The following is a 27,978-nucleotide window of genomic DNA, read 5'->3' as shown; positions in this document are numbered from 1 at the left end:
GCAACACGCCAAGCCAATGATGCGCGCAGCCTTCAGTGTTGCGTAACACATTCTGTCGGGTTCCTCTGTCCATCAGCGAGGGTGATGCGTGATGTGTGATGCTCTGCTTGGGTAATAACGGATGCTGAGCCTCGTCCCGCCCCCCTGCACCCCATACGAATGCTGCTCCATGGTGCCAACAGACGGACATTATTACACGGCCGAGGAAAACAACAAACAGCCTCCATCACTAGTGAGTAGATGAATAAGAATATCTCACTGCACTGTGGATAGATCAGGGCATGCAGTTGCTTGCCGTTGTTTTGAACAAGAGTCTGTTGGGCTCAGGCTGGCGTTTGTGCCAGTTTGCTGTTATTGATAATCTCGATCAAATAGAAACGCGGGTCACTGTAGTCTATTTAACAGCGTTAACATGGTGATACTGCTCTTTCATGTCTAGGAGGGACTCGACGTTTGTTGCATATCAACCAGTAGTGGCTATACAGATCAAATTAATCAATATGTGACATGCAATTTAGTTCTAGTTTAGCAAATAGGAACAGGAAAAAAATCATCTTCTGTCAATATGCGTTGCCGATCTGTTTTAGTCTTTAGGCAAATGGTGCATTAAAATAAGAAATAAGAGCCATATGTTGTGTGTGTGTGTGTGTGTTTCCATCCTACAGGGGTTGAGCTCATCACCAGTGTAGGTCGGTGTTAATGAGCTGATCATGGCAAACAGGGGACCAAGCTATGGGCTCAGCCGTGAGGTCCAGGAGAAGATTGAGCAGAAGTATGATCCGGAGTTGGAGACTCGGCTTGTGGAATGGATTCTGGTCCAGTGTGGCGACGACTTGGAGCGGCCTGAACCTGGCAAACAGAACTTCCAGAAATGGCTCACGAGCGGAACTGTAGGTGTTGAATATGAAATATGAGTAAGGAAATTATAGGGATGTGCTTAAGGACTAATTTAAAATCGTTATATTAATGTCAGCAGTAAATAATCATCGCATTGCAGAATAATAGAAATGCAGAAACTGAACAACGAAAAGGCATTGTGGATGTGTGAATGTGTGAAAAAAAATTGGTGTAGAAACAATTTGTCAAAAATGACTAGTAAATTAATTACAAAGAAAGCAATTAACAGAGAAATTTTGAAGTAGAAAGGCTGAAATAGTACTTTTGCATTTTTGCAAGGTTTTGGGTAAAATTAGCTGAGCAAGTAGGTATGGATACACGCTTCATAGATGTACAAATTCACCAGAAATAGTGCGCCATCCATGCATGTTTGAGAAACACTGTACTATGATTTGTGCATTTTAATCTTCTGCTATTTAAGACTGATAATATGCAAAAACTGGGATGCAGTGATTTTACAGGACACCTTTATAAGCATAAGACTTCTTTCTGTCTATTAGTTATTGTTTTAGTAAAACTAGGATGACATTAAGAATCAGGCAGAACTTAAATGAAATGTCTCCTAACCGCTTTCCAGATTCTCTGCCGGCTCATCAACAGTCTGTACCCCAGAGGCGAGGAGCCAATTAAGAAAATCACAGAAAGTAAAATGGTCTTCAAGCAAATGGAAAAGATTTCTCAGTTCCTGCAGGCTGCTGAAGAATATGGTGTCACCAGAGGAGACATATTCCAAACTGTTGATCTTTGGGAAGGTAACACACACATACACGCACACACACACACACACACACACACACACACACACACACACACACACACACACACACACACACACACACACACACACACACACACACACACACACACACACACATAAACACAGAATAATTTACTCAATAACTTGGAACCAAATTATTAAAATCTCTACTTAAATCAAAATGAGAATGAATTTGTCACATTATTCTATAAACCTTTAAAACATTCGCTACTTAAATGAAAATGAGAATGAATTTGTCACATTATTCTATTTTATTTTGAACCTTCTGCAGTTGATCTTTCACACTCTGTGAACTACTGTATGAAAAAAAAAGAAAAAAAAACAAGGCTGCATAATCAGAGTGCAGCTGTATCAATGCACTTAAGGTATGACTATCCAATAAATTTAATTTAATTCTACCCTATATTTTATTAAGAGCATTTCTAGCTATAAATTCACCTGTTAAATTATCAATAAGACATTCTAAATAATTAACAACATTCTTTGATTCAGTAACCTTATCATCAAATTTAATAAAAAAATTAAGCATCCTTATGCAGTCTCCCTCTTAAGGCAAATAGAGTCTTACCTAAATGTAAGGAAAGTGTATTATCCAAAAACCAAGTGGACACCTTTTGTAACTGAAAAGACTTTCTATCCTCAAGGATGCCTTTGCTTCGATGAGACACTAAAATTGCTGCATCATCTCTATATTGAGTTCCTCAGAACTTGCTAATTTAAGATCATTAATATATTAGAAAAAATATAGGGCTTAAAACGTTTCCTTGAGGAACACCACTGGTAACTGGTAAGAAGCTAGACAATATAACGTTAACATCTACTCTCTGACTTCTATTTTCAAGTTATGACTGTATCCACCTTATAGCCTTTTCATTGCAACCTATTGCCTTTAATTTATACAATAAAATGGAATGATCTACAGTATCAAAGACCTTCTAAAGATCTAGCATAACAATTCCACATAATTTACCACTATCAACCTCTCTTATCCTGTCAGTCATATATAACATGCATGTCTCAGTGTAAGTCTGAAACCTGAACATGAACGTCATACAAAATGTTATTTATACTTATACAGCTTTCAGTCTGGTCATAAACTATTTTTTTGCATTGTCTTTGACAACACGCATTGGACAGAAATGGGCATGTGATTATTCACTTTACTGCACTTTTTATATACTCTGGCACTCTTTAATTCATTAGGGATTTTTCCTTGTTTAATTGATAAATGTGATAGCAAAGGTGTAATAGCTTTATAGCAGAGTCCCTAAGAAATCTTGCAGAATATTATCAGTCCCAGACACTTTATTTTAAGATCACTAATATATTTAAAAACTTCACTTTCATATACTGTGCTTAGCCTAAAAACTCTTGAACAATTCCAAACTGAGAATAAAAAAGTTGTACTTGATTTTCATTATAAATATATTAGGTTGCCCTGGAAGATGATTATATCATTTATTGGCCACCGATATATAATATATATTAAAAATCTCAGCAGCCTCCTTTGGATTAGAAAACTCTCATTCCCAGTTATAGTTTATTTTTGAAGACTTTTACTAAAAGTAAAAATAAATAATAAAAATAAATTCATGGTTTTGTATGACTCCCATTAATCATTTATGGATTTAGAATTGAAATTTGAATGAAAAAAACACCTGAGATTAATTGTGGTCTTCATATCTCAAATGGGTTTCTTGCAAAAATACAACGTCACTATTAAGGAATTTTTTAGGTGAAAAATAGTCTTGATCTCTTGTCCGGCTTACAGATACCCTTAACATTCCAGCTCAAAACTCTGATGGAAGATGGTTACAGATGGTTACTTTAGCAACCAATAGTGTCAGTTTGAGATGTTTGAGATCATGTTAACTACAAAATATTATGAGATTAAATGTCTAGTGTGCTATTTTTCTGTAATATAACATCACTTTGGAGTAAATCGTGTCTTTGGATGCTCCTGCGGTGCTTAACTATATTTCAGTCTTGTTGTGTATTTTTTTCCACCACCCAGTATATACATGTAGTTTAACTAATTTCTATTCAGAATATCAGAATATCTGCCTTTTGCAGTGCAATTATGAAAAACAAATCTAGTAAAGCTGGGAATCGTGGGAGTCCCTGAGGATAGTTCAGTAGTCTCCAAGATACTCGGGGATGCACTTAACCTCGATAAAGATGCCACTGTGGACAGATCTCATCGTACATTACAGCCTAAACCTAAACCCTATGAGCAGCCGCACGCCATCATTGCCAAGCATCACTATCACTCAGAGTCATACCAAAATCCGGGAGACCTTTAAACCTTTAAAAAAAAAGCATTAACAACATCTCATAAAAAAAAAAAAACTCTAAAAAAACTATAAAAAAAAACATTTTAGATGGTTTGGGAAGGCAGTTCAATCGTCCAGATGGGTAAGGGTATCTGTAATCCGGTCAAGAGATCAAGGCTATTTTTCACCTAAAAAATTCCTTAATAGTAACGTTGTATTGTTTTTTTCATTCAAATTTCAATTCTAAATCCAGAGGGGTTGCAGTGTTATTTAATAAGAGTTAATTTTTCTCTTACTAAGGTCATAGCAGATAAAAACGGTAGATATTGGATCATAGTTGGCACGCTATTTCAGTATCTAAAAATAGGTCAACATGACTGTGCATTGTCATTAACATGGTGTATATAGGAACGTACAAGATGCCTTTGGCAGGCTCAGTGTCACAGGTATCATGTTTATGAGGCTTTTGGCTCTGTTTTAAAGGAAAGGACATGGCTGCAGTCCAGAGGACACTGATGGCCCTGGGAAGTGAAGCTCTCACAAAGGATGATGGACATTACCGTGGAGACAAAGATTGGTTTCATAGGTGAGCTGGATAAAGAAGGGTGTCACCCGTTTGCACTTTGCCCATAAAGAATTGCTGAGACCGGTGAATAAACTCTCTGGGGCTTTGCAGCAAAGCAAAATATTGTCTATGTATATCTAATTGCTTTCAGCTCCTGATTATGTCCGTTGAGGCTTTGTCAGCGTACAAAGAAAAAGTGGTGAAATTTTATCTAATCAGAAAATATCCATCACAGCCTGGGCAGAACTGCCAACAGTGCAAACGAATAGAATCTAAATTCAGATTCATCAGATTGTTTATTTGTACCTGGTGGGTGTGATCTTTGCAGAGGCTGTCTAGCTGGCTTCAAGTCAATCACGCATTAAATGATGTAGGTAAGACCTTCTGTAAGAACTGCTGATTTATACAAAGAAACAGAGGGCTTATTTTCATTTCAAATAATCATTGGTAAGTGCTTTTGGTGTGTGATCTAAATTGGATATTGCCTATATATTTAATTATGATTTACTAAAGTTAAAATGTTGTGAAAGATTCACTGAAACTTTCAAGTCATAATTATGACTTTTTAATGTCATAATAATGACTTTGTATCTCATAAGTCTTAGTATCTTGTGTGATGGAAATTGGCTTCTATAGCATTTTCATGTCTTGATCATCTTTTTTTAGATTGCGGAGTCCTCACTTTGAAATACATAGCAGTGGCACTGCATTGGTACAGATCACAGCAGAGTGTCTCACTGGTGTTGTTATAGTGTGCAAGAATGCTCTTTTTGCAGCACACTACGCCCTCAATGATCCCTTTTTCACACCGGTGGAACATTTACAGCTGTTTAATATTACAAAAGGCCAATAAGCACTTATGAAGAAGGAATAATTAGTGGCGAGGCAAATAGCTTTGGATTTGAATTACATTCTGTTGTGTAATCAGTGCTAAAACAATGTTTTTTTTTTTATTTGTTTTGCAAATTGAAACAGACTTTATGCCAGCAGTCAGAATCTGGATCTATGGGAGTACATCAAATCTGAAACAGCTGCTCTGTCTCATGTAACCTCGAAGTACACACTTCCTGCATTTCAGCATTTTTCATTGTGTTTTAGGAAAGCCAAGGTCCACAAGAGGGAGTTTTCTGAGGACCAGCTGCGTCAAGGTCGCAGTCTTATCGGCTTGCAGATGGGAAGCAATCGTGGAGCGTCCCAATCTGGCATGGTAGGGTACGGCACCCCACGGCAAATCATGCGGCATGACTCTCCTCGACACAACGGCCATCAGAGCAATCCCTAAACACTACATACTTCTGTGTTTAAAACCTCCACTGGAGCCCAAAGCCAAATCCAGAGCTCCAGATGTAGGAGGAATGTGTACATGCGTGTGTGTATATATAGACTCTCACACCAGTCCTAGAATTACACACATCAGAGAGTTGTCCCTTCACCCACAATGCACCAGTGCCGGCTGTTATTGTCTCTCAGGCAAGCTCCAGAGCAAGGCCAAAATGTGCAAAATAAAGAGTTTAAATTTAATATAGTTTGAAAGATGAAATGTGCATCTCTCTCTATAGAGGTGTAGCCCTTTTAGAATGGTATAAACTGACAATCTGGTACTTGAATGTCTAATGTCCATTTACAATTATGCATTTGGCTGATGCTTTTACCCAAAGCAACTTAAAAGTCCATTTACTTTTGTGTCTTGTGAATCAAACCCGTGACATTGGCGTTGCGAGCGCCAGGCTCTACCAGGTGGGTTGATCGAGTGCATGCTGTGCAATAGGAACATACAAAAGAAAAGTCTATCTCTACTTAAAGCCATATGTAACCAATCAGTATTATTGATGTATACTGTCTAACTATAAATGTTCTTGTTCCTGCTAGCTGAATGTGCCAAACTAATCGACTCAAGTCATCTTATAACGTCTTCACTAAATGTCATGGTTGTGCATACATTTCTGATGTCACTGCAAATAACTGATGCTATACATTCCAGTGAGAAAAGAAAGAGAAAATAAAAACTGTACTTAAGAGTCTATATCGAGTAAAACATACAAAAAATTGTGGTATTTATGAAAATCAGTTTAAATGCAGCTATTTTAAACCTTTGTTAATTTTATGCATTGACTAACATGCATGTATGTGCTTCTGATGCTAAGATTGTACCGCAGATTGTTATATTTATTTATTTATTGAAGTTTAACGTTTGTACTTAAACACAGTACCCGTGACAATCAAAACACTTTCCATTTGTCATGACTGAAATGTTTGGCTGTTTAGTTCAGTGTTTGTTTTAAATTTTGTGGTTTGATTTTAAATCCATTTATTTGTTAGAAAAATTGAATAGTCTTCCATTTAATTTACCATCATTTAAACATTCCTGATTGTTGTTGTTTTGTTTTTTTTAGTAACTGTATTAGTTTAAATTTATTGGAATGTAGTAATTTTTTTTTTTTATTCAAAATTGTTTGAAACTCTTTGACTATTGAAAAGAAAGGACTAGACATAAGATGATATTAGTCTTAATTATAAAATGCGTGCATAAATATCTATAAATTCGATAATTGTTGCAAATGTATCTTACAATTCACTGGTAGTTGATTATGTGTCTGCGCAAAGTAAACTCTTCACAAGACCATTTTGTGTTTGAATTGGAACATCTTTGGCAAAAATGATGATACATTTACACAAACGTGAACAGCTATTCGCAAATGTGCCTCAATGTACAAATCATTGCACATTCATTTAATTCTGAGCTTCACAGACACAAGCTGCCAGGCATATAATGTATTGGTCTGTGGTAAGATCCATTTGTTATGTCTATTGCACTGATGGGAAATTGTGCACGCATGCATTAATAGTTTTGAGGCTGATTTCTTTATTACTGTGAGGTTTAACCATTTTAGATGGTGATCAGTGTTACGTCAGAGTAAACCTGCACTCACACACACACACACACAGAGTGCACTTCATTAGAGATCATGACCACTGGAGAGGCTTGCATAACTCAAGGAAACCTGCTTTTATCAAAATGGAAATGAGGACGCTTGCATACCGTGCATATAGGTGACAGTAAACAAACTTGAGTTTATTTCAAAACGCTCTCCTTCAGCTGATATACATGTTCGTTCTGCTTACTGTTAAACAACCAAACCATCACAATGGCTTCACAATTTTGTCCACACACATCTGTCTCTCACACACTCACTCACTCACTCTCGTAACGCTCTGAAAAACAAAACATCTGAACACAAACAATATTGAAACTAAGTGGAATGAAAACAAATAAAAACAAAACAAAAAACAATGCAAAGTACAATGTCTTTGTCTTCTTTGTGTTCTTTGACTCAGCCATCCGGGTGTCCATCTGCCTCTTCCACCACTTCAGCATGTTTAAACTGAAAATCAAAGCAACACGTACGTTTATGCACATTACCAGGACTCGTCTCGTTTCATTGGCTGGGAGATTAGACCATACAGAGTTTCAAGACTGGACTGAAAATCATGGATTGCACACCACAGGACACTTACTGCACTTGTTCTCATTTTGTCCTACAATCCTTAACAGAATGTAATAAAGAAAAGCAGATGGCCAATCAAATCAAAGTGGGCGGGGTTTACTGTTCACAAAAGCAGTGTGCAAGAGTGAGGTGAGAGCTGCAAATAATTTAATATTAGTCAACTGTTTTACGTCAGAAATGTTCAGTGACCGACAGCTATATCCAGTGAGGCAAACTGCTCCACTTTTTCTCAAATATGGCTATTTTGAGAGAGAGAGAGAGAGAGAGAGAGAGAGAGAGAGAGAGAGAGAGAGAGAGAGAGAGAGAGAGAGAGAGAGAGATGAATGTTTCATGTGTGAATTTTCTGCGTCTGTCTCTCTCTGCTAACAATCAAGCTGTGAGTTTAGTTGCTTCAAAAACAGTGATTTTACCTCCTCGTTAATGAGAAATATAACGAAGCTATTTTATTAATAAATGTCAAAAGTTTTTGTGCTCCTGAATGAGTCTCCTAGAGAAATGGTTATCATGCATATATAGGGAACAAAATGATACAAAGCGCAACTTTTGAAGTTCTTTAAAAAGAGGACTACAGATATGATTTTTACTGTGCTGTATGTGTGACAGAGACGACAGAAGAGCTGACATTATCGAGTATGTCACGGACAAACAAAAACACATCTAGAGAGTCCAAAAGCATTCACTGCGTGATGAGGCCTATTAGAACGCTGACAGAATGCCCTTATAATTCAAGCAATGAAAGAAAAAATATGCATGTATGAGTTTTTATATTTATCACACAAGCAATGTATGGTAACACTTTACGACACGGTTCATTAGTTAACTACTTTAGTTAACATGAACTAAGCATGATCAACACTTCTACAGCATTTATTAATCTTAATGTTAATTTCAACATTTACTAATGCATTATTAAAATCAAAAGTTGTGCTTGTTAATGCGCTGTGAATTAACATGAACTAACAATAAATGACTGTATTTCCATTAACTAGCATAAACAAAGATTAATAAATACTGTAATAAATGTATTGTTCATTGTTAGTTAATACATTATGTAACATTAACTACTGGAACCTTATTGTAAAGTGTTACCAAATGTACTTTTCTGAATATCAGCACAAATGTGATTTTCAGTCTCTCTCTCTCTCTCTCTATATATATATATAGAAGTAAAATGGGCTGTGAGTTTAATGCAGATAATTGCTGATGGAGATTCATATCATCTGTGTTCTAACTCTATTGCAGTCACCTTGAGGTTGTTGTAGTGTTCAAGGCTGCGGCAGTGCTCTGATTTTGCTCTTTTCTCATCAGTGTAGAACATGTTACACAGCTTGCAGAAGAAACCAGTTACTGGGATGACGTAGTTCACACCTGAAATAAGAGAAGTGTTTCCTGAGACAACATTTACAGCTTTTTCCTCAACTGCTTAGACATAAAAAAAAAAAAAATCACAATACATTGGCATAAACATTTTAAACCGCCAGAATAAATTGAATATAAACACTACAAGTGTTTTCACACAGGTTATTAACACGCTGAACCTTATTTGCAAAAAAAAAAAACCTTGGCAATGAAAACATTTTTGAAACTGAAGGAATTGTCCTTAAAGGCAATACAACTTCAAACGAACAGCATTCTTTGCTTGTTTTAGATGTTTGTGAAGATATGCTAGAGATGCAAGCTTTCCTAAAATGCACAAAGCGCATGGGAAATATGTAAGAAAATAAACCATTAATTTTTGTGTTAAATGTATCTAAAGTAAAATTTTGAATAGTCAAGTAATTATAGACAATTAATTGCGAGCACAAATCCCAATCTTTCAGACTATTATTGTTTTTACTGCAAAAGTACTTTTATTTTGGCATGCTTTAAATGAGGCTCTGGTGGTTATAATAATGCAATGACCAAGTGCGTATAATAACAAAAGCAAGTGTGTGATGGACTTACCCACAGTCTGGTCTGGCTGATAAGGGCTCAGAGGGGTTTTCTCCAGCTGACTATCCTCTTCTGAACCTTTACTTTCACAAACCGGATCCCCTCCAACACCTTCACAACCCGGTAAAGAACTCTGCTGGCTCTGCACACACGTATTTCCTCTCATATGATTTATCTGACAGAGATATCATATATGCCTGACACTTGGCTACTTTTCCTTCAACTCAACCTTTTAAAAATGCAAATCAAATTTAAGCATGACACTTCAGATCTATGGAAGCATATGGGCAGCAAAATTCCTTTTGAAATGTCATTTGCAAAATGACAATGCATTTCTTTATTTAAATTTACATTTTTCCTATACATTTGTGCACCGTTTAGTGCAAAATGAAAATTCAATTATATAATTTACATGTGCCATTTTCCTACACTAGTTTTAATATGTAAATTAAAAACATATTTTAATGCTTTTTAAGTTGCAAAATTAAAATTAAATTGCATTTCCCAAATTGATGAGATGTTTAACATATCCAAGCAAAAACAATAGCAAAATTATCATTTAAATGCAATTTTTCCTAAATGCATTCAGACTTGCGGGTAGGACACTTGAGATTGCATTTTCATCATGCTACCGGGAGATAATTGTAGCAAAATGCAGTGTGAATTACAAAATGCATTCTCAGCCAAAGATGCAGCAAAGTGGTTGCAAAAAAGGTGATTTAAATGTCTTTTATTTTTTCTTAAATGCATTGACACTTACACATAAGATGTTTGAATTGCATTTAAAGTCAATGTGGATATGAAAATGCATTCCGAGCCGATCATCCTTATCCTTATATCAAGGCGGGACTAAGATAAGATAAAATAAAAGACATTTAAATCACCTTTTTTGCAACCATTTTGCTGCACCTTTGGCTCAGAATGCATTTTGAAATTCACACTGCATTTTCATTGTGCTACCGTGAGATAATTGTAGCAAAATGCAATCTCAAGTGTCCTACCCGCAAGTTTGAATGCATTTAGGAAAAATGGCAATTAAATGATAATTTTGCTACAGTTTTTGCTTGGACATGTTAAACAATTTGGGAAATACAATTTAATTTTAATTTTGCAACTTAGAAAGCGTTATAATATGTTTTTAATTTACATATTAAAACTAGTGTAGGAAATGGCAAATGTAAATTATATAATTGAATTTTCATGTTGCACATATGTATGTGAAAATGTCAATTTACATACTGCATTGCAATTTTGCAAATTACATTTCAAAATGAATTTAGCTACCCATATGCTTCCATACAGATCAGCATGTTTTTATTAAGATTTAATGTGATGTTTATGTTCACTCGTGATTACCTGGTCATTTTCTGTCCTTTCAGTGCTTGGTTTAATTTCTTTTGTGGCCTTTTTTAACTCTCTCTCCTCTACATTTTCAGGGTGTCTCCTATGACAAAAAAAAAAAAAAAAAAAGCAAAACCGAAGATGTCACTATAGACAGAAAATAATGTCTGTGTTACTCTTACAGTGGTTGTAACATTAAATACACACTCACACAAAATAAGTATATCAAAAACCTTCTTTGCACTGGATGGTTTACTAGTTAACAATTTTATTTAAAATTTTGTGTTTACTGTACGTTTGGCTAAAGTGATTTTTTTTTCTTCAATGTAGTCAGTTACACACAATGTATATACACACCTGCAATCATTCATATTATTGATATATTTTTTAATAGTACTTTAACTTGGAGTTGTCATAGAAAGTGTATATAAGTTTGTTTCTTCATGGGAACACATTTGGAGAAATGTTACATCTCTTTATTTGCATCAGTGTCTCAGCAATGGATGCTCTGCAGTGAATGGGTGCCGTCAGAATGAGAGTCCAAACAGCTGATAAAAACATCACAATAATCCACAGCACTCCAGTACATCAGTTAACGTCTGGAGAAGACAAAAGCTGAAACACATCAGGACGTCTTGAACTTATCTATAATACTGCTTTCTCCAGTTTAAAAGTTGCTCATCTGAATCGGGAGAGAAATCTGCACAAATCAAGCACCGTTTACAAGCCAAAACAGCTCTAAACAAATATGTGGCTGGATTTTGATGTGAGAGACTACAGGAGATGCTCTTTTTCACTGGGGGAAGCAGTTTTATGGTCTGGGAGTGGTGTGGATTACTTGTGGATTATTGTGATGTTTTTATCAGCTGTTTGGACTCTCATTCTGACGGCACCCATTCACTGCAGAGCATCCATTGATGAGACACTGATGCAATGCTACATTTCTACAAACCTGATGAAGAAACAAACTCATCCTGATCTCGGATGGCCTGAGGGTGAGCACACTTTCAGGAAATTTTCGTTTTCAGATTAACCCTTCAATGAGCTGAACTACAGAAAAGTGAAGTGAACTGATTTGATATCTACTGCACTGAAATTTTTAAGTGTTTTCAAAGTATCTGTGGCCAACTGTGCATGACAAGGATGGAAATGAACTCTATTTTATAATTTGTGCATCCACTCTATCCAGTGACATGATTTCAACATTGCACTGAAATGAAAGAACCACATTCACCTACCAGCGAATCAGAGAGTCCCCTTTCCTGCACATGGCTATCCTCAGCACCGCCCCCCAAAATTTGCAAGGCCACCGACTGTACTGCGCAACCATTTTTTCAGCCGCCTTCGTACTTTCCAGTTGCATGTAACACTGAGAAGGAACAAGTTGAGGCTTACGATGACATTCAAGAACCCGCCAAATTCAGTATTCACAGATCCTTCTCATCGCAGACAGTGACGAGCGGAGACGTGAGAATACGTACCGTTCCTTGATACCTGTGCAGAGAGTAGCCAATCAGTCTCCCAAAAGGCTTGGTCAGTTTGAAGAGGGATTTGTGAGTGTATTTCTGTCTCAGGTTCCTCTGGTTGGGAAGACGGCTGATGAAAACGGACCTCCCGCTAGGGCTCTGAACATGGAGGGAGGGATTGAAATCATTTTAGTTTAATTTTCTACATTTGTAATAACAACATGCTCAAGTGTTCACAAAATTATTATGGCCATTATATGTTACATGGCAAGTTATTTCAACACATACAGTACAGGTCAAAAGTTTGGAAACATTACTATTTTTAATGTTTTTGAAAGAAGTCTCTTCTGCTCATCAAGCACTCAAAAAAAATAACAAAAACACATAAAAAAAAGCAAAATTGTGAAATATTATTACAACTTAAAATAATAGTTTTCTATTTGAATATACTTTAAAAAAATAATTTATTCCTGTGATGCAAAGCTGAATTTTCAGCATCATTACTCCAGCCTTCAGTGTCACATGTAACATCCAGTCTCTCCCATGATCCTTTAGAAATCATTCTAATATTCTGATTTATTATGAGTGTTGAAAACAGTTCTGCTGTATAATATATTTGATGAATAAAAGGTTAAAAAGAACTGCATTTATTCAAAAAAAAAAAAAAAATTCTAATAATATATATTCTAATAATATATTTTCTTTACTATCATTTTTTATCAATTTAACACATCCTTGCTGAATAAAAGTATTGATTTTATTTGTTAAAAAAAAGAAAGAAAAAAAAAATCACTGACCCCAAATTACTGACCAGTAGTGTATATTGTTATTACAAAATATTTATATTTTAAAAACATAGCTTCTTTTTTTTTCTTTTCTTTACTTTTTATTCATCAAAGTATCCTAAAAAAATATCACATGTTCTGAAAAAATATTAAGCAGCAGAACTGTTTCCAACTTTGATAATGAATCATCATATTAGAATGATTTCTAAAGGATCATGTGATAATGATCCTAAAAATTCAGCTTTGCATCACAGAAATAAATGATAATTTAAAGTATAATAAATTCAATAACAATTATTTTAAATTGTAATAATATATCACAATATTAAAAAAAAATTCTGTATTTTTATCAAATAAATGCAGGCTTGATGAGCAGAAGAGACTTCTTTCAAAAACATTAAAAATAGTAATGTTTCCAAACTTTGGCCTGTACTGTATGTATTGTCTGATTTGTATATTCTGTCTATAGTATATATTGACCGTCCTTTATTTGAATTAATGCATTTATTTTATTCTCCATTTTTTCTGTTTGTAACTTCTAAATGTAACTTGTATCTTCTAAATACTTCCTTCTGTCTTCTATGGAGAAATAACAAGTATGTTTAGTGTATCATGGTGTCCATAAAAATATTGTGCAGCACAACTGGTTTCAACATTGATAATAATCAGAAATGTTTCTTGAGCAGCAAATCATCATATTAGAATGATTTCTGAAGATCATGTGACACTGAAGACTGGAGTAATGATGCTGAAAATACAGCTGCACATCACAGAAATACATTACAGTTTAACAGAGATTCACACAGAAAACAGCTGTTTTAAATTGTGATAACATTAGAAAATATTACTGTTTTTCCAACTGTGTTTTTGATCAAATAAATGCATCCTCCATGAGCATAAGACACTTCTGTCAAAAACTATTACATATCTAAATTATTTTAAACCTTTGGCTGCAAGTGTATCTCGACTGAAACACTGACAGATCACTGAAAGATGGGATGTTTCTGTAACTGTCGGTCTGTCTAGCATACGGTTTCTAAACACGTACCTCTATTGTCTTCATGGTGAGGCACATGGAAACAGACACCGGCCTGCCGCATATCATTGCCTTGTGATCGCTGTAGAACTGCACCATCTCTTGGGCTTTTTCAGCGGTTTCCAGCTCAATCATAGCCTACAAGAACACAAACACACATAACAGCTACAGGCCTGAAGACTGAATGAGAACGGCGAGGAGTAAAACTGACAGCGTATGTGCAAACAGAAGACACAATAACTGTAGAGAGAGTAGAAGCACCAGTGTGGGATTCTCAAACGCATGATTTAATCTGGATTCATTTAAGAATTCATCAACAGGTCTGTTTTAGTTATTGCATGATTAAATGACAGCTACAGTGTGTAATCTGCATTGACTGCTACAAGCTCAGGCTCTCTTTATTCTCACAATTGCAAAGATTTATTTATTTTGTGTGTGTTTTACAGCTCATGTTTTATTGTAGCTTATAATCTATTAACTTATGCATACAATACCCTTCGTTTTTAACTTGAAATGTTGAAAGGAGCGTTTGAAATGAACTAGGATTAATAAATGCTGTATAAGTGTTTTTTTCCTAACTAATGTTGAAGTATTATCCATTTAAGAAAATTCACACACACACAAATACAATGTTTATTTAGGGTTAGAGAGATGTTTTACACACTAAGAGGAGAGTCCTGTGTACAACTTCATATAATATTTTACTCGTCCACTGAAAACATGCATAACTTAACAAGAAACAATCTTGAGGGGGGGTTGTTTTGTTCAAATGAAGATTGCCTGTAATTGGAAAATGTATATTTTTGCTAGTAATGCACCAAAATGTTTTTTTTTTTTTTTTTTTTTTGTCAAAACAGAAATTAAAGTTTTCATTCAGCCAAAATCAAAAATAAAGTTTAGTTAATAATCTAATAAATTCAATAATCGACATTCAAATTAAAAACCCTGCTGTTGTACAAACATTTAAACTGCACATAAGGCAGGTTTTACATCAACTTTTTAATAATAGAATTGTTTCTACCCCAATTCGTTGTTGAAATATAAACATGGCTGTTAAAAAATTGTTTTCATGACAGATTAATTCAAATGTAAATTAAATAATGAAGTATGAAATAATAAGTACAGATATAATGAATACATAATAGTTTTAAAAGCTTTTGAAAAGTGTCAACAAGGTTGCATTTTTTTTAAAATGATTTCTGAAGGATCATGTGACACTGAAGACCGTCTCAATTTACAATGCATTCAAATATAAATCAGTTATTTGAAATTGTAATAATACACAATATTACCATTCATACTGCATTTGTGAACAAATAAATGCAGCCTTGGAGAACAAGTAAATACTATACAAAAACACACAAAAACATATTATATTATATTATATTATATAATATATTATATTATATTATATTATATTATATTATATTATAAAACAAGCAAAAAAAAAAAAAAAGTTTAAGCTGAAATTGTTTAGTTGCTGATATTTCGTGCATCACTCATTTTTACCCAACCGCGAACACAAAACACTGACCTCCTGTTTGAACGTGGATAAATGCTTGACCATACTGCCAAAGGGTGCAGACAGACTGTGAAGATCCTTCATCAAGTCAGGGGTCTTCTTTACAGGCCACACCACCACTACTTTACTATCCTGAAATAAACACACACTGCTATTGTCCGTACTGTTAACTGGAAATACACCCGTTTATTTCCTAAGACATCCAACATCTACGGTAAAAGAGAGATGCGATACTTACCTTTGGCACAGTGGAGTCTGGAATAAAAAGGGAAAAAGTGTCACTGTCATAGATTAAAAGTACACTGTAGGAGAAATGTACATGATTTGATTTTAAATTTGGCATGACATGAAAATTCACTATTTACTAAATGCATGTTAGAGATCTTATTGTCAGTGATTCATAAATGCACAAGTTTTATTTATTTTTTTGTGTTTTGACCTGGTAATATTTAATGAAAATGGCTCACCTCCTGCATTGTAGTCCAGCTCATCTAATGTAACGAAATCTTCCATGTTCTCTGGAAATTCTGCATCATCCACAACACCCTGAAGAGAAAGAAACACGCATCGCTTTCAGTCACACAAGTCATAAACCATAACACTAGAGAGTATGGTGAAACGCACTTAAAACATATTGGTAACACATTACAGTAAGGTTTCGTTATTAGTTAATGTATTAACTAACATGAACAACACATTACAGTATTTATTAATCTTTGTTAATGTAAATGGAAATACAGTCGTTCATTGTTAGTTCACCTCTTCCTCTGGATTCTGCTCTGAACCTCCCTCTCTATTCTCCTCCTCGGCAGCGTTAGCTTTCTCCTCTTCCAGCTTTTCCTCCTCTTCCTTCTCCTCTTCCTCCCCTTCCTTCTTTTCTTCCTCCTCATCTGTCCTCTCATGAAGCATCCCGGGTTCATCCTCCAGCTGAAGGCCCTGCTCTTCATCCAGCACCTCGTCCTCTTTCTCTAAAGTTTCTTGGTTTGAGCCCCCTCTTCCTACACTTTTACTACACTCTTACTCCTCTCTATTTCCTCTATACATACTTTATTCACACATTCTGATCACAGCCTTATCACAAAAATGCTCTCAAAAAGGTTCTCAAAAAAGGAAGCATTTCAAATAATCTTGGAAAAGTTCAACACAAGTTAAGCTCTACTCACAGCATCTGTGATTCATCAAAACAACTCACTTATTCTCCATCATTTCTCAAAACATACAGCACTTAGAAATGAACCTGTCGTCACATTCTGTTCCATGAGAGGCTGAATATGAATCACAAAATTCAATGAATCTGGTTTCCTGTAAGATGCTTAAAATGAGTCTTTAAAAAGTCTTAAAGCACTGCACCATGATAATTATTAAAATACAGTTTTCAAACTTTAAGAGTCAAATATCTCTGAAACCAAACCGACCGCATGTTTCTCTCATGTTCTAAAAGATTGTGCTTAATGCTTACACTGCAAATCCGTTTTGTACACAAATATAAATGCGGTCTACAAATTAATTTCTTTATAAAAATATTTGATTAGCATGCTGAAAAATACCAATTTAAATAAAAAAAAGTTTTAATAGAATTGCACTTCATTGTCATTTCATCAATATTATCATCACTTAATATTCTGAACTTCTTGTTGTGGTGAAAACTGTATTTTCATCAGTTTTCAGAATTCACACTTTTTTGACCATTGCGTGGACTTGAAGAATGTTAACTGTTATTGCTATTGATTTGAACAGAATCAACACTGACCTGACTTGATCTAAATAACTGCACTATTGTCTTTTTAGAGCTGTTTACAGCACAATCTGATCTCTCTCTCCATAGTTGATTGCTATCTTCCCGTGTATCGCTGTGAAGCTGCTTGGACACAATCAGTTTTGCATGCAGTGCTACAGAAATAAGTGACCTGACAGTATTTTGTTTCTGAAATGAGTCCGTACAGTGTGTAGTTTCTGAAATATTATTATTTTTAATGCAACTACACTACATTCAGAAATGTTTTGACATTTGATTAGAAGGCAATGTTTTTGATTTCGCGGTTCAAGTCTTAAACTTCAAGTAATGTGTCTTAGTAATATGCTAAACTACTATAGTGCACTATAAAACTACGATGTCTTTATATATAAGCAACGGAAAGAAGGAAAACAGTAAGAAATTGATGGTGACATGCCTCAGAGTAAATAAAAATAAAAATATGCAAAAAAAAAAAAAAAAAAAACTGGAAATTGCTTAGTATGACATTTTTGTAATTGTGGGAGTGTTTAGTAAAAAGGCAGTTAATTAAACTGTTGTGTGAGACTCTTGTAGGTTATTTGCAAGTGAGGATAGTATGCAGGATTTATTCTTCTTCTTTTAGGTTATTTGATAAATTTATTTTTGAGGATATTATGCAAGTGAGGATTCTTCTTGTTTTAGGGGTATTTATTCTTCTTTATATATTATTATATATATAAATATATATATATATATATATATATATTTATAGTTTCATCAGATGCACAGTATTGGAGGACAAAAGATAAGACAAGACCAAAGGTAAAAGAGAAGCGTTTCCTCCTCCTTTTTCTGAGCAGTACGCAGGAGGCTCTCTAAGCCCATCTGCACCAACCCACCTTACATTTCAAACCAAAGCTTAAAAACAAAAAAAAAAATACACACAAAAAACTGACACACAAAATCATAAGCTGCCTGCGTACAGCTCAGATTTGTCAAAATGGTGCTACGCTGATTTGGAGAGACACAGAGGAGACGAATCGTTGAATAAAGTTAATTCATAAAATTAATGACAAACTTCTCATATAAATTAACTGATGGCAAACTTCTTCGATTTTTCTTTCGGACCTGGAGTAACCCTTTTTCATCCAAAATATCTTAAACTGTGTTCTGAAGACGAACGAAGCTTTCAACCTGGGGGGAAAGTGATTAATGACAAACTTTTCAATTTGCGGTGGCGTAACCCTTTAAAGTAATAGGCCTACTTTATGTTTAGCAAGTCTCCATAACACTTTCACAGTCCTGCATCCCATTTCGGCCTGCAACCCACTGGTTATACTGCCTCTTTAGGGCTTGAGATATCAGAAGTCTCTTACCTCAGGCTTGTGATGTGCGTCATGGTCACTTTGACACTTTTGCCCTGAATCCTCAGAGGGTTACTGTAGTAGTACTTCACCATGATGTCGGCATCACGCCAGTCAACCATCTCTATCAAGGCCTACACACACACACACACACACACACACACACACAGAGACATACCACAGTTTTACTGGCGGGGAGGAAAGCAGTGTAAGTGTACAAAGCCTGTCAAAATTAATGCATACGATTAACTCAAAGTTTTTTTACTGAACTAATCTCTGTGAAGTATCAACAGACGGTTTGTGACAAATCCTCATGCCGGGGCATTTCCATTGTGACTTTATGATGAATTGTGTGAGTGATTCACTCATTGGATGCGTCAGTGTCACATTTGCATAGTCTGTACTATTTCAGTTCGTGATTGGTTGAATCCAAAATTAAAATACGAAACAGAACGATAAAATAATGATATAAATGGTTTCTGGTAATTTTCATGTCAAAATAGCCAATGTTTCAGTTTAGTTTTAATGGTTTCTGGTAATGTTCCTGTCAAAATTGTGTTTGTTTCAGTTTTTTTGTTCATTGAACCGGTTCAGAGCCCTGGTTTTAATGTTGTGGCTGATTAATGTATACTTCCCACAACCCTAATTTGTACAATAGAAGAGAGCGAAATCAATCAGTACAGTCACGTTCTTCAAGAAGGTAGTCCTCACCTTACTGTCAGTGAACTTTGACTGCCACACCTCACCAAACATGCCTGCGAGCTCCAGCACTTCAGCCTCGACGCCCTCCCCGGGAGGCAAACGTGAAAAACACACCACCGAAGGTGCATTAGAACGCTTTGTTCGTTTAGGTGAAGGCGTATCAAACTTGGGCGGGGTCTGTCAATAAAATATATGCAAACAAAACATAACCGTCAAGAGAATCCGTGATAAACGGATAGACTGTCAAAGTAAGTATAGAGGGTGTGATTTGTGGGGGTCCTACTCACATAAATGCCATCCACGGTTGGTGATAAGTAGAGGAATACTGCGTTCTCCTTTATGAAGGCTGGTTTCAACTGGAAGTGACTGACCATATTCTGAGCCTCCTTGTGAGAACTAAACTCCAGAAATCCCTGTTACCCAGCAAACACAATTAATGCACCTTTAACACCCATTAAAAATAAATAAATGAAAAACAATGAGAGGGTTTGAAAGACTAGGTGCGCATGAGTGTGACCTGAATGTGAATGGGTGCCGTCAGAATGAGAGTCCAAACAGCTGATGATAAAAAAAAAAAAAAAAAAAAAATCACAAAAAGTAATCCACAGCACTCCAGTCCATCAGTTAACATCTGGAGAAGACAAAAGCTGTGTGTTTGTTAGAGACAGATCCATCAAGATGTTTTCAACTTCAAACTGTTGCTTCCGGCTAAACATACAAGTCCTCTATCCAGAATATTGCTTACTCCACTGAAAAAGTCAATCAACTCTAAACAGAACAAAAACCTTCAACAAGCAAAAACAGCTCAAAACACAAAACACCTCAAAACAAATTGAAAGACAACATGATATGAAATAAAACAATAGATGAACTTTTAAATATAATCTTATTTTTCCCCAAACAATAACTGATGGACTAACGGTAAAGTTGAAACAGCTTTAATGCTGGATTTGTTTCATCTTTTGTCTTCTCCAGATGTTAACTGATGGACTGGAGTGCTGTGGATTACTTGTGATTATTGTAATATTTCATCAGACTCTCATTCTGACGGCACCCATTCACTGCAGAGCATCCATTGATGAGACACTGATGCAGTGCTACATTTCTACAAACCTGATGAAGAAACAAACTCAACTAAGAGACTCCTCTACTGTTAATCTAGAATGGCCTGAGAATTTTTGAGTGAATTTCACTTCTTTATAGCGCTATCTGCTAAACATCACCTTTCACATTCCATAGAATAAAGTTGGTCATGAAGATTTGGATCAATGTGAGTGCAAGCAAAAAAATAATTCAATTCTGATGAACTAACCACTTAAATATCACTGTAGTAAAGATTTATATTGTTACAAGATACTGTTAAACAATGGTGGGCAAAGCAAAGTTCAATGAAACTACAAAACGGTTCATCAATGTGTATAACTCTAGAAAGTCTTTAATTACCTTTGCTGGGAACACCAGGTGTTTGACCACTGTGCCGAATGGTTTTCCAAGCTCTACAAGCTCCCCCACGGCCACAGAACCCATAGGAAACTTGGCAACTACCACTCTCGTATTGGGCTGAGGATAATATATAGACATTACAAAAAGCGGGCATTTCCATCTCAGTGCTTAATATAAATTAATATAAAAGAGCAGCACATCAATTACATTACCTTAGGAGGGTAGAGGTGGTCTGATGAGGTGGACATGTACTGATCCCCTAAGAAAAAAAAGAACAAAATGTATACATTTTGTGCAATTTTGTTGCACAAATTTCCTTACAGTTCCTTTTGTAAGTCAAGTAAATTTAAAATTACACTGGCCTGATGAGACAGGAACAGGAAGTTAGAGAAAAGGACACTGAAGTGATATACAGCCGATAGGTTTTAGCTTATGCCACAATCATGAGAGCATTTAAATGGACAAAAATGAACCTATGCAGAGGCATGTACAAGATCGATATTTCTGGGACATCTCTTCTGTGAGCACTTAAGTGCATCTAAATAAATAAATATAAATATCTATGCGTTTACTTTCCCTTATTTCCTCCCTGTTCCAGCTTGTATTATTACTAAACGATGTCTGAAATGTTGTATTACGATCCCTTTAGGATGATGCTAAATTAATAAATGTAAATGTGGTTCAATTTTAAGAAAAAGGGGAGAAAATATAGTATATTTGCTATTATTTGCTGCATTTGTCAACAAAAAAATTATATTTGCTATTATTTGCTGCATTTGTCAACTTTTAGGAGAACTCTAGCTTGTAAATGGTCTCAAAGTTAACAGGCATTAACTAACAGGTCTTTACGTTTAAATTTGACATGTGACATGTGACAATTAATCAAATTAATTACATTTTCCACAATAATTCGCAATTCCACTTATGTTATTCTGCAATAAATTATTTTTTTTTTTTTTAACAGGTCTTATTTGAAGATCCAATGTTATTAATAGCAAAAAAACAAAATCCATGCATATTTTTATTTTCTCTGTTAGTGTGTTTCAGCTAAAAATATGGCATGCAGTTGCTTCAAACAATGGTATAAACTTCATTCAATGTAACTTGTGATAATCATTATTAATAATGGCAATTACGCAAAAAATAAAAAAAATAAAAAAAAAATCACAATAATGATTTTTATCACAATCGTGCAGCCCTAAAAAAAAATTCTTAAAAAAAAAAAAAAAAAATCTTTGTAGTTGCAGCATTATCAAATACAGATGCAATTCTGCTATTGAGTATCGAGGAAACTCTTTACCGATGGCGGGTTCAGAGCTGTAGGCTCTTTTAGGAGGTTGAAATGAGCGAGAACTTCGTTCAGATTCATGTAGTTTGTGGCGGACCCCTGAAAGATGGTCTCTCCATGTCTAGCAGTCAAGAAAACAGAACATAAGCACTTAAGATGATTACGACTCGACGGATTATAATAAACACATTCCTCCAGAAAAATAAATAAATACATGCATGCCTAAAATACTAGCCTATATTGCGGACAGAATCTCCAAAATCAGTACGAGTTCAATCACACCGTGCTTTCGTATTAAAAGTTAATCTCATGATGAGCCAGACTCAAAGAATAAACATTTCTTAAAATCTTAATTGGATGAGTCATGTCTGAAGTCTTAAAATACCCAATATACATATCCAATAAATCTATGAGGGAACCATAATGAAGCTCCACATTGTAAGAGTCTGGCTAAAGCAGTACAATCTGCTGATAGCAGCATGGATATATTTTTCCATAAATGTTAATATCTTTTGAACCACTGTTCACATCAGCCCTAATATGTGATTTTACAAAACGTCAATCATTTAGAGGAATTTTTGTTCATCATTTTGTTATCATGCCACTCAATGCATCACATATTTTTTTACCTTTATGGAATTCAGCATGCACTTGCAAAGAGGGCATTTGTGTGGGAAAACGGTGGGGTTGTCGCCCGACTCCACCTCCACAGCCACGTGATCCCCACTTTGTCTCTCTCGGGATGTCTTCCTGTGAGCCGGGTTTCTTCTTCCTCCCGTGTACCTCTCAAACTTCCTGTGCCCCTCCCCTTTCCCATGATGCTCGTGGCTCCCGGAGCGCCGCGCTGAGCTGGAAGACAAGGGGCTTCTGCGTCTGTCGCTGGTGCACCTCTCGGGTGTGCTCCGCTTGTCCTGTGAAAGCCTGGGCTTGTCTCTGTAGTCGGTGTCTGCCGTAGCGGACTCTTTAAGGGCTCTCTTGGCTTTGAGCTGCATGATTAGATAAGGGAGGGTCTCCACGCTGATTTCGCTTTCGGGAATCTGCGCAAGTGCATCCACATCTTCGGATGACAGGCCGAGCGTCGCATACAGGCTCTGCGCACTAATAGTCTCGGCTTCACCCGTGTCTTCACCGGCGTCCATCGCCAACCTTTACAGACAGGAAAGAGAGATTTCACACAGTCCAACAGAAAAGGGAAATCAATGAAGTCTGAATATGGATGCAGGCGGAATAGAATTGTTGTAGTTGAAACGACTAAAACAGCGTTTAGTTTACCATAAATGCTTCTCTGTATATTCAGCAGTACACTTTAGCATATTTCAAAGACAATAGAAATAATTATGAATAATCAATTATAAAAATGTATTTAAGTCCTACTTGAGTTACTTAAAAAAGCACTCTAAAGTTAAGATGCCTGCATTTAATAAAAAATTAAATAATGCATTTTCATTAATTGCATTTAACATGTGAACTAAATGTCATTTTTAACATTTAACTGAAGATAAGTATATTCTTTTAAGGTATACAATTTAGCATTTTTAAAAGTATGCTTAAGTGTTCCTCTTTTTAACTGCAGGGGTCACCTCTATGATATACTTTGATTTTTCTTTCTTTCTGCATATTTCCTCGTGTTGGTCACACAGTGTTACTTTGTTCTGGTGGACGTGTGTGATGCCAAACTCCTTAAGGTTTTCATTAATTTCATTCTCTTAATGAGAATTTTTCATCATCATGATATCAGGACCGTTGTATCACCCTGGCATTAAAAAAACATACAACTAAATTAATTTTAATCTTCATTCATCAGACTTGGTGCTGGGGTTTAACTGTAAATTCCCCTACAGTTAATGGTTGTTTATTAACCTGGTTATTTATTATAATCTATTCACAGGTCTGGTATGTTAACTACACACTGGTTATTAGTCAATGCTGATCAAATTAAAATGGCTAAATAAGCTGGTTGATGTCAGGTCCATCACACTGTAATCTGAAGATCAACAGACCTAATGTCACAAGTTTAATGGTGTATCTAAATCTTTCAAACTGTTGTAAATCTATCAGACAAGAAGTGCTAATCGCATAATCCCATCTCAAACTGAATTCATGCATTTAAAATAAATAAGTAAAAGATAAGTTTGGAGATTCTGAACTTAAAGTTGACAGGATCTCCTGCTCGCAAACTTATGGCCCAAACGAGGCTGGAATGTTTTTAAGTTCTGGTGTAAAAGACGTTCTGTAATTGGCTATACGAGGCAATACTATTGATTATTTTAATAAAATTGCACCTTTACATGAAACAGGTCTGGCATGTCTTGCATTCGAGTGGTTTACATGAATAAGCATCACCCCGGCTACAGTTAGCCCCACAGCTAACCCACAGCTGCATCTGGTGTTTGTCGGAGCGTTTTCAAACGCTACATTGTATCGCAGCGCGGTAACATCTGTCGCGAGGCTCAGATGTAAACACGGGCATCAAACGTGTCGCACGCGGATCAATAACCACCGGAAACTACCGCAGATGGCATGATTAACTTAACTTTGGCACTGTTGAATATTTCATAACTTTACACATATAAAAAATAAAAGGAGCATAAAATGGCATTCTGGAATTGCTCTTGCATAAAAAAATAATACGAGTTTGAATAATTACCTAAGCGTCCGTCAAGGAGTGCTCCTGGTCCAATCTGAAGATACCGATGAGAACCCCGAATTTCTTCTTCTGAAATGTGTTGGTTGCGATTCGCTCGAGTGGTGCAAACACCGCCACCTTCCTCTCTGAAGCGGGAGTTTATGAACGAAGTGTGTAATGTGTTCTTGGGGCAAACCTAATAACAAGGAAGTGTAATACTGGGAGTAAAAACTTGGCAACATTTTTAATTGAAATATTGATCTATAATCTCTTGTTGTGTTTCCTCTAAATGCTGATTAACAGCCGTTTGTCCTGGTGTCCTCTACAGAAGACAAGTGTGAAAATTATTCCCTGTTTCGTAACATTTGAAACCCCACAACATTTTTCTGAGATGTTTATTTACGACAAACAATCTGAAAATTAGCCAAATTTTAAATGACAATTACCAAATATTATCATATTTCCCTGAGAGTGCTAAATCTGATCGTTCTGTCAATATCAGTCATATTTAAAGACCAAAGAGAGGGAGTGTTTATGATCAAACCTCCTAAAACGCCTGAATGTGCTCAGAACAGCACACCCAGACTAAAACTGTGGCATGAAGGGTCTCAGAGAAATCACTCAAATATAATGTCCTCTACAGAGGACAGAAGACTGTGTCTGGACCCTAGGAGTTTAATTAGGTTATCAAAATATGATTTTGCCTGCTGTTATGAGATAATTTTATTGTGCACATACTGTATTTCACCATGTGGTGGTGCTATTACACTAACTACTTCCTACATTACTACTTCTTGAAATAAAGGTAGAGCCATGGATATCATTACTTGGGGTGCTTCTCAGTACCATAACTGATGCTTCTGCATTTCAGTTCTAAATCAGCTGTGAGGAGGAAAGAGCAAGCACGAGTTTGAGTGAAGATTCACATGCTTTCATGTCAAAGCATACTGTACATTCTCCTACTTTGTGTGTTCACCATGAATTCTGACTTGACTGAACTCTAGACCACATTTTTGGAACCGATAACTGCAAACAAGCAAGGTTTGGTTTAATTAAACAAGAACTCTGGGTTTATGTGACAGAAGAGTCCTGCTTTCTGGAATACTCCCCTGCTTTCTTCATCTCTGTGTGTTTTGTTTCTTGTTCTTAGCTGGCAGTGAAACCCGGTCTCCTGTGTGGAGTGATTCCCGCATGTGCCTCGTTTCTCTTGCAAGAATTTCTCCCTTTGTATTCTCCTCTCACTCTCTGTTCTGTACTGAAATAATCCCTGAGTTGGTTCATTTTTGGCCGGTTTCAGTTGATCGAGTCTAGTGTTATTTCTGTAGTTGATTAGAATTCTTGACTGCAAGTTAACAGAGTCGGAGCTCTTGAAGTTGGGTCCTCCTTTACACACCCAGTAAACAAGGCCTATACACATCCCCACTTCCATCAAATACATTTACAAAAACATTTAGTTACTCATTTACACACCCCTACAAAAACCCATACTTCCACCTCTTTGATTCTAAAATTAAAGGTACATTCAGATATATTTTCCACAGTTAAATAAAGGAAATTAAAAAAAAATTCTACATAAAACAGCACAGTTAAATAAAGGAAATTAACAGCACTTGCTACATATTGCAGTACATATATTACATATGTATATATTGATATTACTTAACAATGAATGGCACATTGAAAAATAATTTTATTTTAAACATTGTTCAACATGTTTTCAATGGTGAGTACACTCAGATGAGATAAATAAGTCATAACAGAGGCCTGGCAAAAGTTTATATGCTACATAAGACCACCCGCAGTAGAGCCATATGAAGACATTTTTCTAACAGTGTTTTTCAGTATTTCATCATGTTTACACGTACACAGCCTCTTCAAGCTCAACTGAAAGAACACACACACACAAATTCATAGTAATTTTTTTACAGATAAAAAAAACAAAAATTCACAAAGCATAATAACTAACTATAAATAATGTGGTGTTATGCGATGATATTTGCTAGCTAAGGCCATTTCTATAAATTTTTAAAATTCATTTTTACATTTTGAACATAACAGTGGTGGCTAAGAAAGAGAACTGTCATGGGTTGATGCATGGTACCAGATTTTCAGTGTTATGCTCTACGTTTAGTAACAATAAATATATAATAAAATAATAACTATTTAAAGGGGTCATGAACTGAGAAATCAAAATGCCCTTGATCTTTTGACATACTGTATAAGATGTCATTTTACTATAAAATCATCCTGCAAGTTTCAGAACTCAAAACTTTCTCGTTAGTCTAAAAACAGCTTGTATTGAAGCCAATCTGCCAAAAGGACAGCTTGAGGAATGTGCCACTTTATGACCTAATAATGTGTCTAAACTCCGCCTCCGCAGAAGATGATCAATGTATTCTACAGCACTGCCTGTTTAGCCCCGCCCACCGATTCTACAGCTCTGCCTGCTCCGACCCAAACCGATTCTACAGCACTGCCTGTTTAGCCCCGCCCACCGATTCTAAAGCACTGCCTGTTTAGCCCCACCCACCGATTCTACAGCACTGCCTGTTTAGCCCCTCCCACCGATTCTACAGCACTGCCTGTTTAGACCCACCCACCGATTCTACAGCACTGCCTGTTTAGCCCCGCCCACCGATTCTACAGCACTGCCTGTTTAGCCCCACCCACCGATTCTACAGCACTGCCTGTTTAGCTCTACAGCACTGCCGCCCACCCACAGATTTTACAGCACTGCCTG

General features: G+C 35.9%; 2 protein-coding genes across 2 annotated transcripts; one reads left to right on the top strand and one right to left on the bottom strand.

Annotated features, from left to right (window-relative positions):
• The first annotated feature begins 12 nt into the window (after positions 1-12).
• Positions 13-7,805, top strand: LOC109083199 (transgelin-3-like). Its single transcript, XM_019098026.2, has 5 exons — positions 13-232; positions 666-890; positions 1,475-1,649; positions 4,432-4,534; positions 5,612-7,805. Exons 2-5 carry the CDS (start codon positions 711-713, stop codon positions 5,793-5,795), a joined length of 642 nt encoding a protein of 213 aa, XP_018953571.1. The 5' UTR covers positions 13-232; positions 666-710; the 3' UTR covers positions 5,796-7,805.
• Positions 7,560-25,395, bottom strand: LOC109083198. The gene is made up of 19 exons (XM_042757422.1): positions 25,260-25,395; positions 23,242-23,758; positions 22,625-22,733; positions 21,537-21,583; positions 21,325-21,441; positions 20,169-20,294; positions 19,891-20,058; positions 19,190-19,313; positions 16,861-17,093; positions 16,569-16,647; positions 16,340-16,356; positions 16,114-16,233; positions 14,592-14,717; positions 12,774-12,917; positions 12,531-12,661; positions 11,308-11,395; positions 9,964-10,126; positions 9,266-9,387; positions 7,560-7,896 (listed from the first exon to the last, which is right to left on the bottom strand). Exons 2-19 carry the CDS (start codon positions 23,749-23,751, stop codon positions 7,846-7,848), a joined length of 2,475 nt encoding a protein of 824 aa, XP_042613356.1. The 5' UTR covers positions 23,752-23,758; positions 25,260-25,395; the 3' UTR covers positions 7,560-7,845.
• Between the last annotated feature and the right edge of the window lie 2,583 nt (positions 25,396-27,978).

Source organism: Cyprinus carpio, chromosome A5 (genome assembly GCF_018340385.1).
Source record: "Cyprinus carpio isolate SPL01 chromosome A5, ASM1834038v1, whole genome shotgun sequence".
In the NCBI taxonomy this organism is placed as follows: Eukaryota; Metazoa; Chordata; class Actinopteri; order Cypriniformes; family Cyprinidae; genus Cyprinus; species Cyprinus carpio.
Note: the sequence above shows the minus strand (reverse complement) of the source record. Positions and strands in the feature narration are given on the sequence as shown.

What these genes read in the sequence shown, in the direction of transcription:
- LOC109083199 (XM_019098026.2), top strand. Translation starts at nt 711, where the DNA reads ATGGCAAACAGGGGACCAAGCTATGGGCTCAGCCGTGAGGTCCAGGAG. An exon ending in AACTGTTGATCTTTGGGAAG is followed by an intron (nt 1,650 to 4,431) that starts GTAACACACACA and finishes TCTGTTTTAAAG; the next exon opens with GAAAGGACATGGCTGCAGTC. An exon ending in GACAAAGATTGGTTTCATAG is followed by an intron (nt 4,535 to 5,611) that starts GTGAGCTGGATA and finishes ATTGTGTTTTAG; the next exon opens with GAAAGCCAAGGTCCACAAGA.
- LOC109083198 (XM_042757422.1), bottom strand. Translation starts at nt 23,751, where the DNA reads ATGGACGCCGGTGAAGACACGGGTGAAGCCGAGACTATTAGTGCGCAG. An exon ending in GCACATCACAAGCCTGAGGT is followed by an intron (nt 17,094 to 19,189) that starts AAGAGACTTCTG and finishes GTGTAGGAAGAG; the next exon opens with GGGGCTCAAACCAAGAAACT. An exon ending in GGGGACTCTCTGATTCGCTG is followed by an intron (nt 11,396 to 12,530) that starts GTAGGTGAATGT and finishes TTTTTGTCATAG; the next exon opens with GAGACACCCTGAAAATGTAG.